The sequence below is a fragment of the Lathyrus oleraceus genome, chromosome 1 (genome assembly GCF_024323335.1).
Source record: "Lathyrus oleraceus cultivar Zhongwan6 chromosome 1, CAAS_Psat_ZW6_1.0, whole genome shotgun sequence".
NCBI classification, from domain to species: Eukaryota; Viridiplantae; Streptophyta; class Magnoliopsida; order Fabales; family Fabaceae; genus Lathyrus; species Lathyrus oleraceus.
In genome coordinates, this window is record NC_066579.1 from 26,977,974 (window position 1) to 26,991,345 (window position 13,372).

At 34.1% G+C, this 13,372-nt stretch overlaps 2 protein-coding genes across 2 annotated transcripts; one reads left to right on the forward strand and one right to left on the reverse strand.

The window, feature by feature from the left end:
• Positions 1 to 1,298: 1,298 nt before the first annotated feature.
• On the reverse strand, positions 1,299 to 2,163 carry LOC127088250 (uncharacterized). Its single transcript, XM_051029168.1, has 2 exons — positions 2,121 to 2,163; positions 1,299 to 1,834 (listed from the first exon to the last, which is right to left on the reverse strand). Exons 1-2 carry the CDS (start codon positions 2,161 to 2,163, stop codon positions 1,299 to 1,301), a joined length of 579 nt encoding a protein of 192 aa, XP_050885125.1.
• A 3,786-nt stretch (positions 2,164 to 5,949) lies between these two features.
• Positions 5,950 to 12,978, forward strand: LOC127074179 (squamosa promoter-binding-like protein 1). Its single transcript, XM_051015512.1, has 10 exons — positions 5,950 to 6,993; positions 7,191 to 7,375; positions 8,993 to 9,645; positions 9,745 to 9,819; positions 9,921 to 10,028; positions 10,126 to 10,243; positions 10,597 to 10,738; positions 10,955 to 11,105; positions 11,482 to 12,117; positions 12,390 to 12,978. Exons 1-10 carry the CDS (start codon positions 6,443 to 6,445, stop codon positions 12,837 to 12,839), a joined length of 3,069 nt encoding a protein of 1,022 aa, XP_050871469.1. The 5' UTR covers positions 5,950 to 6,442; the 3' UTR covers positions 12,840 to 12,978.
• Positions 12,979 to 13,372: the final 394 nt, after the last annotated feature.

The following is a 13,372-nucleotide window of genomic DNA, read 5'->3' on the forward strand; positions in this document are numbered from 1 at the left end:
TTTTGTCTTTCAGCAACATCATTCATGCTAGGCAATCCTGGTATGGTGTAATGTGGGACGATTTTTTTCATATTCCTCTAGGTATTTGGTAAAAGGCTCTGGACGTTGTTCACCTGAACCGTCATATCAGCCATAATATTCACCGTCACGGCTTTCTTAATTCTTTTGTTGAGTTGATTCTCAACTTTAACCTTAAACGATTTGAACACATCCAATGATATAAAATATTGTACGTATATATAGAGTAATCATATATGAATGATATAAAATATTGCGGACCATTCCAAGAAGGTGTCAAAATTGTCCACAAATGTATGTGTATATTAATTCTAAGACATACATAACTCTATATGCACCAAATTTATTTGTTTTGATATGTTTTCCTTTAACGCAATCAACACAAACATCAACATTCGTTAGGTTAATGGAATAAAAGAATCCATCATACACTAGTCGTTCAACTCTATTTTTAGAGATGCCACCTAGACGGTTGTGCCATAATGCCCCGAATTATTATTATTATTATTATTATTATTATTATTATTATTATTATTATTATTATTATCAATTTTATGCTTAGTACAACATGATTCCACATTTAAGGATTCACCATAGGTAGCTATTGTGTCAAGAAAATATAGATTATCATGACTCATAAGTGAACTAGTTCCGACAATATTTGAATTAAAAAGACATTTAACCATATTATTCCCAAATGAACACAAATAACCTAATTTCTCCAAATAAGAAATTGAAATTAAATTTCGTCTTAATGGCGGTACAACAAAAGTGTCATTTACATCCAAATAAAATCCAACACATAATAATAATCTGAAATGCCCCACAACTTCCACCACCACTGACTTGCCCCCTCCAATATAGATGTATCTTTCAACATCATTTAGCTTCTGGTAGTTCAGGCAACTCTGCACTGAAACACTTATGTTAGTAGTTGCACCTGAGTCTAACCACCAAGTGTTTCTAGGTGCTAAAGCTAATTTGACCTCATAACATACCAAAGTGAGAAATGTACCTTTCTTTGCATGCCAAGCGTGATATTTTAGGACATTTCTTCTTCACATGTTCAGATGCTTTGCAAAAGAAACAATTATGATCCTGTTTTTGTTCTTTTGTGTTGGAACACTTGCAGTTTCATTCTTGGGCTCATAATTTTTCTTTCTTTTGCCATTGTCTTTAGAGGTGCTAACAAAATGAGCACTTTCTGTCTTATCCTATTTCATACTTTTCTCTTCTTGCACACAAAATAAAATGAGCTCATTAAGAGACCATTTCTCCTTCTAACAGTTATAATATATCTTAAACTGACTCAACTGTGAAGGAAGAGAAAATAGTACTAAATGAATGAGCAAGTCTTCAGAAAACTCAAGCTTTAGTGCCTTAAGTTTTGAAACAATGTTTGACATGCTCATAATGTATTCCCTTATATTTCCTTTGCCTTGATACTTCATGGAAATCAAGTTCTGAAGAAGAGTACTTGTTTCCGCCTTATCAGTTTTCTTAAAGCCATGTTCAATCTCAAAAAGGAATTTTTTTCCATTAGTTATATCTTCCGATATAGTACCCCTAAAGACTTTAGAAATTTCGCGCTTAATGATCATGAGACACATGCGAGTGGAGCAATCCCACTTCTCATAATCTTTCATCTGTTCAGAGGTGGTAAATTCCGTAGGAGAAACATGTTGTTCCTTTATTAATGCAAGGTCAAGATCCATGCAACCAAGAACAATTTCTATGTTCTCTTTCCAATCCTTGAAATATGCCCCATTAAGGAACATGACCGAATTCAAATTAGCATATATTGAAGTAATTGTAGCTGAAAAAGAATAACAAAATTAAACATTTAAATATACTCACATAAAAGAAAACATAATTATCATTTTTTTCCAAATAAAGACATAATCCATCCCAAGATACATAGTGCACCATCAATATTGAGCCTTTGGACACTAATATTAACGGCTAGTGACACTCTTGTTGTAATAGTGAAACATTGATAATAAAAAATATCGAATAATAAACCCCTCTTTGGATTGGATCACTATTAACATGCGAAACCTTATAATTATCACATATTTACCATTACAGACGCGTATGAAAACCAGCCAACCACCAATTATCTTTTGGATCAATTGATACTCGCATGAATATACACACACAAAAAAAACATTTAATATTTTTTCTAAGCAATCTCCCAAAAAGAGGTCACTTTGGTGACATTTTATTTTAAGTGACTCACTCAAAATGTTAAACTTTGTATAAATTTATAAACGTAGTCAAAATTTGAACAAAATTGTATCAAAGTTAATTGTACCAAATACACTAAGTTCGCATTAGAAATATTTGATTCCGAAACATAATCAACATCAAAGATTCAATTTGTACAAATCATGATATCAATATTTATTGTTAAATAATAAACGCTTTATTATTATTATTATTATTATTATTATTATTTAATAACAAAATTTAACATATAGATAATTTATTATCGATAAAACAATTATAGATTACTTCAGGTGCATACGACATACGACATACGACAATCAAAATATAAAATATATAGATAAGACTTAAATGCAGTTTTGATCCCATTAATTTAAAGTTTTATATTTTCTAGTCCCTCCATTTTAAAACCTAATTTTTGGTCCATGAACTTTACATCACTTGAGATTTGGTTGGTTCCTTTTCAATTTTGCAGACATGACACAGGTAGTTAGAAAAAATGAAACTATTGACTAGGATAATTTATTATTTAATATTTTTTATAGATATTAATAGTTAATTATTTTAATAATTATATTTTTGAAATTAATTATTACTGAATATAAATTTTTAAAAGAATTTTTTTTGGGCCTGGCCCCAATTCACTGTCACTTCTTTTCAATCCACAAGTAGACATTATAAATTGTTTGAATAAGCTATACAATAAATAAAACTCTAACAATACCAATGCAGGACTAGCATTATATCAACAATGCAAGAGTTTTTAAATCCAATACATGATGCATGTCTTTCATCACAAAACCTTATAAAGCTCAGTGTGTTCGAAACATCAGGAGAGTGCATATCTTTCATCACAAAACCTGCAAACTTGTTAGTTCTTAATGAGAAAACTTCATCAGGGGAATGCAGTAAAATAGACTATTCTTCCATTAAAGATTTTGGAGTAATTCATTCTTCGATTACATCACAAGCAACAAGTTGAATCTTCTAAAGCTCACTGTGTTCGAAACATCGTTTCTCACTCTTCATTCAGTTCTTCCTGATGCAGAGCAAAAATAGTTCTTCAATCCCAAAGTCAAACAATGAATGGACACATTGTACGACGCGGTCTCAGTTGTAGATGATTTGATTGATGAAATCAGTTATGATTCTCTGCAATGCTAGGTAGAGAACACTCAACCTAAACATGATTTCACATCCAATTATAGATTGAATTTGATGAATATAAGGCTAAAATATTTTGTTCAACAGAAAGATTTCAATGGTTTATAATCTGTAAATGGTAGGGTTTCTTGTAGAATTCATTCATATTCAGTTTTAAATGAATCATTCATAGTTGTAGGAATGATGCTAAAGAGAAATTGATGACTATGTTATTGTCGGATAGTGGCATGAATCTAGGTGTGATTGCTCTTTTAGGTGTTTGAGGGGTTGGTAAAACTACCCTAACTAGTTTACGATGATAAAGAAGTTAATGAGCATTTTGATTTGAAAATGTGGATTCATGTGTCGGAGGATTTTGATATTGTGAGAGTAATAAAACACTCTACTTGCATATGTTGATTCATTAACTTACCAGAAGAATGATCTTAATTATCTTCAACTTGAATTAAAGCTAAAGTTGAAGCGTAGAAGATTTTTATTTGTGTTGGGTGATATACAGAATGTTGGTTATAATGATTGACATGAGTTGGTAACTTTATTGGATAATGGAAAATTGGGAGGTAGGGTGATTATCACGACGCGTCAAGAAAAAGTTACAGAGGTTGCACATACATTTTTCATTAAAGTTTTCAAGTGCTGAAGCATGAACAAATTAATGGCAAGTGGATGAAAGACATGCATTCCCCTTATGTTTCAAACAAAATGAGCTTTATAAGGTTTTGTGATGAAAGACATGCATCATGTATTAGATTTAAGAGTGCTGATATAATGCCAGTCCCACGTTGGCATCGTTAGAGTTTTATTCATTACTTGTATAACTTATTTAAACAATTGTTAATGTTTACTTGTGGATTGAAAAGAAGTGACAGTGAATTGGGGTCAGATCTAAAATAATTTATATTCATTAATAATTAATTTCGAAAAAAAATAATAATTAAAATTATCTTCCAATTATAGAGTTCCTTACGACTCATTGAATCTCCTCTGATGGGGATGAAGAGATAATTTTTTTGATTAGCCGCCAGTTTTGGTCGCTCTACAGATGTGAACCATAACCCCTATAAATAACCTTAGAGTTATTTCTTAGTTTTTAATATTCTAATTTATCCTCTCATCCAATTATATATTGATTTATGATATCTACATAATCATTTCATATTTCATGACATTTATGCTTTTAATCACATAATAGTGATTAGATTATTATAGCTTTGACTAATTAAATAATAACTCTAACATATGCAATATTATATTTTGTGAGTAAAAAATTCTAATATATTCTATATTGCTCCTTTACTAGTTTATTATCTTTGTTCCAATTAAAAATATAGATGAAAATAACTATAAGAAACCAATTTCCATATTCAAAACATCTAATGGAAAAGAATAGTCTTATAACTCCATTATCAACTTTCAGTCAAAACAAAGAAATTCATATGAAAACAAAGTGGAGAAAGAGAGTGAATGATCATGTTATCTAGGGAAGGAAAAGACAAAGTGAAACCAATAACGAAAGTCCTCATAAACCAACCTCAAATTTCAACAAAGACAATATAGTAAAAAAATTCAAAGAAACGTCTCAAATAAAAAAAAAGTATTAATAAGAGAACAAGAATATAGAAAAACAAATGGAAAGGGAAACAAACAAGACACAACAAAAACTGTCCACATTCAATGGCCATTTATTGATTTAATAAAGTTAAGTTCACTTGGTAGTACAATTCATTCAACTGAATTCTTCATGAGAGTAATTGCAAGTTGATGCTAAAATATTCACTTTTGCATGTCTAATTAGATTAAATTTTCAATTCAATTCTATTTCTTCTGTCTTATATATTAACTATTTTATTTATAATATTTACTTGTCTTGTATTATCTATCTCTTTATATATATATATATATATAAAATATTATAATTTATTTTTATTAAATAATATCCGGTTTAATATTTAGTCACCACAATTTATTCGGAATATTATAAAATTCAAACAAAGCATTTATAATATTTAAGAAAGAATATGAATAGTCATATTAAAGACCACATTTTCACATGGATTATTACTACTAGTACGATTATTATTAAACAATTTTTACATGGATTATTATAGTTTTACCAAAAATGAGAAATAATTTACTCTTATATAGCCTTTAAAACTTATTTACCATATACACCCTCCAATCTCAAATTAACTTCCAAATTATTTGAGTTAATTACCAATTTATACATATTAAAAATTCTATATATATAAAAAAGAAAAATAAATGTTTTTACTAAACTATTTATTTATCATGTATGGACATATTTACAATTTACTATAAATATAAAATGGAATATATTAAATTAAGGATGATAAAAATAATATTAAATAAAATATTTAATTAAAAATATGATTTAATATCATACTAAAATTAAAATTAATCAATCATTTTAAGACAATTTTTACAATAAGATAGTTACCACTTAGAGTAATAATAGTAATAGTAATAATAAATAATAATAAAGCATATATTACATCACACTCTAAAGAAAACACTGTAAAAGAGAGAGAGAGAGAGCACTGTAAAAGAGAGAGAGAGAGGAAGCGGCAAGTACTGGCTCAGCACAGAAAACAGCATTTTCCACAAATTCTTTCCTAACCTTTTCCTAATTTCCCTTTGTTATACGCATGCTTTCTGTGGCCTCTTCCTAATACTATTATTCTATCTTTCTCTTTCTCTGCAATTCAACTTCTTCTCTTTTTCCATCACTTTCATATCCTTCCTCACTTCAAAAATTCCCTTCTTTTTGGGGTTTATGCTGTATCCTTTAATTTTGCAATTCTAGCTTTCTTGTTTTCTATGAATTCACGGTAATTTCTGTGCTATTTTGGGTAAGTAGCTATTCTTTGGAATTCGATCCATGTTTATTGTTTTTGTTATTTCATGATTAAAGTTTGAGTTTTTATGTAATTGGTTCAATTGGGTATTTTAGTTTGGTGGATTTGGAATCTGGGTATTCGTAGTTTTGTTAGGGTAGTTTTTTTTTTTTTGACTTATGGATGCTAAATTTAAGGGGGAGAATCAGTTTTTGTATGAACCAGTAGTGCCAGAGATGAAGGGTGGTGTTGGAAGTGGGAGTTCAAAGTGGGATTTGAATGATTGGAGATGGGATGGTGATCTTTTCACTGCTAAGCAACTTAATTCAGTGCCGACGGATTGTAGGAATCGTCAACTTTTCCCGGTTGATCCCGAAATACCAGAAAATGTTAACAATTTGGCTTCTGGTGAAGGAAGTAGAGAATTGGAGAAGAGGAGGAGGGGTTATTTTGATGAAGGGTTGGAGATGAATGATGATTTTGGTTCTCTTAATTTGAATCTTGGGGGTCAAGTTTACCCTATTATGGAAGGGGAGGAAAAAAGTGGTAAGAAAACGAAGATTACTGTGACTACTTCGAATCGGGCTGTTTGTCAGGTGGAAGATTGTAGGGCGGATCTTAGTAACTCTAAGGATTACCATCGTCGCCACAAAGTTTGTGATGTGCATTCTAAGGCTAGCAAAGCACTGGTGGGAAATGTTATGCAGCGATTTTGTCAACAGTGTAGCAGGTCAGTTAGCTTATAAAACCATAGTTTCTTAATGAGCACAACTCAGATTTATGATATGTTTAGCAGATTAATATTTGGATTTAATTCATTTGCAACGTTCGTATGAAGTTTTAAAAACCGGGTTTAAATGCGTTTTTTAGTGTTCAGAACATTAACTTTAGCACCTTAGTTGGTGCAACTTCTTAAATTTATGACAGGTTTCATGTTCTTCAAGAGTTTGATGAAGGGAAGAGAAGTTGTCGTAGGCGTCTTGCAGGTCATAATAAGAGGAGGAGGAAGACACATCCTGATGGGGCTGTAGTTAACGGAGGGTCTCCGAGTGAAGAAAGGGGGAGTAACTATCTATTGACAAGTGTACTAAGGATACTGTCCAATATGCATTGTGAGTTGTGTTTTGCATTTGTAGTTTAATATTTGGCTGTTATATTATGAACTGAGATACTGCTTGTTTATTTAATGTTGTCTTTAAATCTTCTTTGGATTGAGGAGGTTTGATAGTAATAAGAATCAATCAAGATGAGTGAAGGTGCTGCATAAATAAATGACAACTTTGTGAGGTCGGTAATAAAATCTATGCTCTCGAGTGCTGCTGTGCTGCAACTTTTGTAGCAAAATTGGCGCGCCACAGTTGGTTTTGCAGCCGGAACGTTGTGGCTCAGATCGCGTCTAGGTAGTTCATCGTAGCCAATAGCGGCACAATTTCGGTGGTGTGGAGGAGCTGCCGGTGCTATCAATTACCAGCCATGGCCGCGCCATGACAGATATTGGTGGAGGGTTTTAGGTTCTCCGCCATGGCCCAATATGTGAAGAATGGCAGCGACACAGCACCATATGTCGGGTGTTATTGCGGGATTTTGGATTTCCGCAATGGACTGCCATCCGCCATCAATAACATTGGTGGCCGCTACGGCGAAGCCAGGTACAGAGCTCATCACTGTGGCAGCCTCTTCAGATGCGTTCCTCAAGAACATAACGTCCACTTTGCTATCATCGCGGTGTTTCGTGGCCGCAACAGTGATGATATTTAAAAAAAAAAGTAAATCTGGACATGAAGATTCACTGTAGAAAGAAGATGGATGATAAAGAAAAATAAAGAACCAGCGACTTGCTTGAATTAAAGTGGTGGCTGCGTGTTTTGCTGGGTGTACTAGTAAGAGACTAAAAAAAATCTTACTTGTACCAATCCATTTTTGGTATAAATTATTTCGATATAATAAATATAAATATTCATATAGAGGTCATCCCGCTACATTCTATCCCAGTTTTGGAGTCGGCCGCTCAACTATCTGGGATTGACTGCCTAGGGCTGCGTCTGTTGCTGCACACCAAATCTACTACCATGTTATGTTGCCTCTGCCTAAAATGATTTTTTCGGCTGCACAAGTATGTATGGCTGTGTGTGGCGGCGAACAAATATATATTTTTTGGTCAAAACTCTCTTGTTCCCATGAGAAAAGGTCTGTGATAATCCAGAGTTTGGCCCCGAGGTAAGTAAAGCCGGACGAACAAATGTTTGTTACAAGGTTTTAAGATGCCTTTTAGGTGTCTACTTACTAGGTTAAAGTAGAAGACAAAATCCTGGCCCTTAAAACCCAATCTAATGAAATATCAACTAATAGGCGACATCATAAAAAAAACACGGGCAGATAATTCGCTAGAAAGATTGTGCAGCGTTTTAATCATACGAGAAATCATTTGAGCAGTTAAAGTTAGTTCCAATCATACGAGAAATCGTATGAGTTAGAATCTGATTAAAACTTATTTGCCAAAATTGTGATTGGCATGAAATATTTGGTCAAAATGTGTTATAGTGATTGTGCTCTATTAAACCTATTCTTGAAGAGTTGAATGCTCCCAATTTTCCTTTCTAGCTTATTAAAATTCAAGTTATATCTTCTTTTTGAACTTTTCTTACTTACGACCATCTACAACTATTTTGAACTTCGTCATTGACACGTTGGTTTTGACTCCACATTATTATACTTTCTTTAAATTGCAGCAAACGACGCAGATCGCATGGGAAACTCAGATGTTCTTTCTCGTCTGCTTGGGAACCTCACAAGTTTAACTGGTGCAGTAAACGGAAGGAATATAGCATCGTTGTTGGAGGGATCTCAAGATTTAGTAAAAGCTGGTACATCTGGAGCTGCCCAAAATGTTCCAAACACAAATTCAATCGATTCTGAACCACCAAGACCTTCCGAGTCTTCCCTCAAAACGAGTAACAATCTAATCCATCAGGATCCTCCCGATTCTAGGTTACAGTGTGCGACAATTCCTTCAAATCATACGGCTCAAAAATGTATACCTTCAAGCAGTGTTGGAGTAGGATGTTTAAAATCTCCTTTGGAACCACGATCCAAAGGCATGCTTCCTTCACATGGCAGCCTTCCGCCTCGACCAGTTGCCGTAGAGACTACAGCGGGAAGAAATGGTTTAATTAATATTGACCTGAATAATGTATATGATGACGTCCAGGATTATATTGAGAACCCCGGAAATTCTCGTCTTCATGTGGCTTCTGGGGTTGGGTCTCATGATCGTCCTTCATCGGTACAATATGAATCTCTCAAGTCAAGTCCACCACAGACAAGTAGAAACTCAGATTCAACCTCCAGCCAGTCACCATCTACTTCTAGTGGGGAAGGCCAGGTGATTCATGGATCGAATCCTGAGCGTAACTTTGTTTAATGATGGCTACCCTAAGATTTCATTTTTTGACATTATTTATTTACTGTTTTATGTTTTCAGAGTCGAACAGATCGAATTGTTTTCAAACTTTTTGGCAAGGATCCTAATGATTTCCCTGTTGTTCTTCGATCACAGGTATTCTTCCCCTACCTTTTAATTGGCATAAACCACAATTTGATGGAACTTTTTTTTCTTCTCTATATTGTGTTTGATTAAAATTTCTTTTTGAGCACCAGATCCTTAGCTGGTTATCTCACAGTCCGACAGAGATAGAGAGCCATATAAGGCCGGGCTGTATTATTTTAACTATATGTCTCCGCCTAGAAAATTCGGCATGGGATGAGGTATAATTTGCTATAATACTGTATTTAAACTGCCTAATGGAACCATAAATATATAAATTAGAATGTGCTTATTAGTTATCACCATTTCATTATGTAGCTATGCTATAATCTGGGATCTAGCTTGAGAAAGCTTCTAGCTGCATCGAATGATTCACTTTGGAGAACAGGATTGATATATACAAGAGTAAAGAACTCTGTAGCTATTCTGTATAATGGTTTGTTCCCTCTTACTGTACTCTTCTGACATGATTGCATTTCAATTATCATTATAAAACCCCAGGGGTTGGCCTAACGGTGAAGGCTTGGGTCTTGAGAGTGTGCTCCTCTTAAGGTCTCAGGCTTAAATCCCGCTAGGTGCAAACAATTCCTGTGTTGGGCCAAGTCCATACAGAGCTTTGCCCTGACTCTAAATGCCCCCCCTGCAAGTGGATGGTAGGATTGATCCCCTTCGATTTGTCGGTTGCCAGACCGGATACCAAGATTTAAAAAAAAAAGTTATCATTATAATCTTCGACTATGTTACCTGGGTTAAAATTTATATATTTTATTTCTTGTTTATCTCGTGCAGCTCAGGTGGTCTTGGATGTGCCATTGCGTCTTGGAAGCCCAGATAATTGTCAGATTTTGTGCGTTAAGCCCCTTGCTGTTTCTGCGAATGCAGATGTAAAATTTTCTGTGAAAGGGTTAAACCTTTTCCTGTCTAGTGCAAGGTAATTTTCAAACACCTTATCCGTTTAAGACTTGAGAGGCATATTTTGTGCTATACTTATTTCCCTTAGCATTCTGGATATTCTACTACTTGGAATTGATGAAGGAAATAATAATCTGAAGAGTGAGAGAAACAAGGAAATTCTACCTAAATGTCCAGAGTATAATTTTATTTATGTAAAGTCGCCCAAAAGCTAAGCCTTTCCTCTTGATTTCAGGTTGCTCTGCGCACTCGAAGGAAAGTATTTGGTAGAGGAACGGTGTCATGATTTGATTGATGGTGCTGATGCAGCCACTGGACACCATGAGCTTCAGAATCTCAGCTTCTCTTGTCATATACCAAATATGACTGGAAGAGGGTTTATTGAGGTATCTTACGATATTTATATGCTTTCTTTTTCTATGGTATTCTTTCAAGCAAATAAAATCTGCTTAAATTTTATGAAGTGCTTTTTGTTTACTTAGATCAAACTATTTGTTTAAAAGAGGTGCTTCGTTCAAACGTCATGGAAGATACCAAACTAACATTTGCAAAGTTTTTAGAAATTGTTTAAGAAATCGCTAAACCGGGGCAAAAAAACTTATATCTAGAAAGAATATGGAATAGATCATTTCTGCATATGTAGAAGGGAATTTTCAGGTGGTAGAATCAGATAAAAATGTTCTCACAATAGTGTTTCTGTCTCTCAATTTTGCTAGTTTTGGAAATTATATAGTTGTCTCTGATTTGCTAATCTTTACTCAGGTCGAAGATAATAGTCTCAGCAGCTGTTCCTTTCCATTCATAGTTGCAGAGCCTGAAATTTGTTCCGAGATATGTAATCTAGAAACTGTCATTGAAGCAGCAGAGACTGCGGATGACATCCAGATAAAAGCTAAATTAATGGAAGAAAAGACTCGAGCAATGAATTTCATACAAGAAATGGGTTGGCTCCTTCATAGAATTCGTGTGAAATTTAGGCTAGGGCCAGCGGCACCTGTTCAAGATCGCTTTCACTTTAATCGGTACACATGGCTTGTTGGCTTCTCTATGGATCATGATTGGTGTGCTGTGATGAAAAAACTCTTGGACACTATCTTTGAAGGTGAAGTTGATACCGGAGAACATACCTCTCCCGAGCTTGCGTTGTTAAACATGGGTCTTCTACACAAAGCTGTAAAGAGAAATTGCAGGCCTATGGTAGAATTACTGTTAAACTTTGTGCAAATTAAGGCGTCGGATGGTGGAGACAGTAAAGAGATGCAAGTCAATAAGTCCCCTGACAGATTCTTGTTTAGACCCGATGCTGTTGGGCCTGCTGGAGTGACGCCCCTTCATGTTGCAGCAAGTATGAGTGGTTATGAAACTGTATTGGATGCTTTAACCGATGATCCGGGAATGGTAATTTTTTGCGCATTTACATGCATCATATATCTGTAGTTCTTGGTCTCTTAGAACCTGTCGGATCCTGGTTGGTTCATCCGATTTGCTATTCTTCAATTTTTTTTAGTTTTAATATCCCTTTTGGTCTCGAATCTTAACCTCGGAGTTCATTTTGGTTCCGTTAACTTAAAAAAGTTCCATATTGGTCCCTTAAATCTTTAAAATGTACTATGGTAGTCTTTTTTGTCTAATTAGCAAAGATGTTTTACTCTTATCCGTGTCATGATCAGGTTGGAATTGAAGCATGGAAAAGTGCAAAGGACAATACAGGTTTAACACCCAGTGATTATGCATCCCTTAAGGGGCATTACTCCTACATTCAACTTGTGCAGAGAAAAACAAGCAAGAGAAACCAAACTCAACATGTGCTTGACATCCCAGGCACTGTAGACGGAAACACGAAGAAGCAATTAGACGGACATAAATCATCAAAAGTTTCAAGTTTCAATACAGAAAATATTGCAAGAATGGCAAATCATTGTGGTCTTTGCCAACAGAAACTGGCCTACAGCGGCAACCGCGGCATGAGGAGGGCACTTGTCTATAGGCCGGCGATGCTGTCAATGGTCGCGATTGCAGCTGTATGTGTTTGTGTGGCCTTACTCTTCAAAAGCTCCCCAAGAGTTTACTATGTATTCCAGCCTTTCAGCTGGGAATCTTTGGAGTATGGTTCAATGTAATGTTTTTCATAAGAAGTTTCTTGCACTAGGCCTGCTTTATTCTTGGATGTACATCACTTATTGTTTTTGTAGTTATCCAAAAATAATTTTAATTATGCTTTCTATCAAAGGTTCTAGAAAATTTTAATTTTAATTTTCAGATACTCTTGCTATTTTTCTTCCAATTTGTCTTGTTTCCCCTCAAAAGTAAAAATTCTCTTTTCCTCGTTAACTTTTCTTTGAGATAAAGACACAAAACACACAAGATATACAAGTATTATTAATAGGAATGATAGAATTTTAGGAAGCCACAAAATGCTCAGTTTGTTTTTATTTTGTTGACCAAACTCAACTATTTATTTTCCTCTGCAAGAGTTATTTGATAATATTTAAATGAAAATATGTACATGTTGGTTCCATGTATGGGTTACAAAGCCGGAGACCTGCTTTGGTTAAGTCCGTTTAAAGTGGGACCTCCAAATATTTTTTTATACTTTGATTTACTATCTAATTTACAAAAAAAATTGATCATTATTAAAAAGGCCGATAAAAGA

Bases quoted from the DNA above. Each gene is read 5' to 3' on its own strand.
- LOC127088250 (XM_051029168.1), bottom strand. From the start codon at position 2,163: ATGCGAGTATCAATTGATCCAAAAGATAATTGGTGGTTGGCTG. The intron at 1,835-2,120 runs GTTTTCATACGC...ATTCTTTTTCAG, and splicing joins AGATAATTGGTGGTTGGCTG to CTACAATTACTTCAATATAT.
- LOC127074179 (XM_051015512.1), top strand. From the start codon at position 6,443: ATGGATGCTAAATTTAAGGGGGAGAATCAGTTTTTGTATGAACCAGTA. The intron at 7,376-8,992 runs GTGAGTTGTGTT...TTTAAATTGCAG, and splicing joins GATACTGTCCAATATGCATT to CAAACGACGCAGATCGCATG. The intron at 10,244-10,596 runs GTTTGTTCCCTC...TATCTCGTGCAG, and splicing joins TGTAGCTATTCTGTATAATG to CTCAGGTGGTCTTGGATGTG.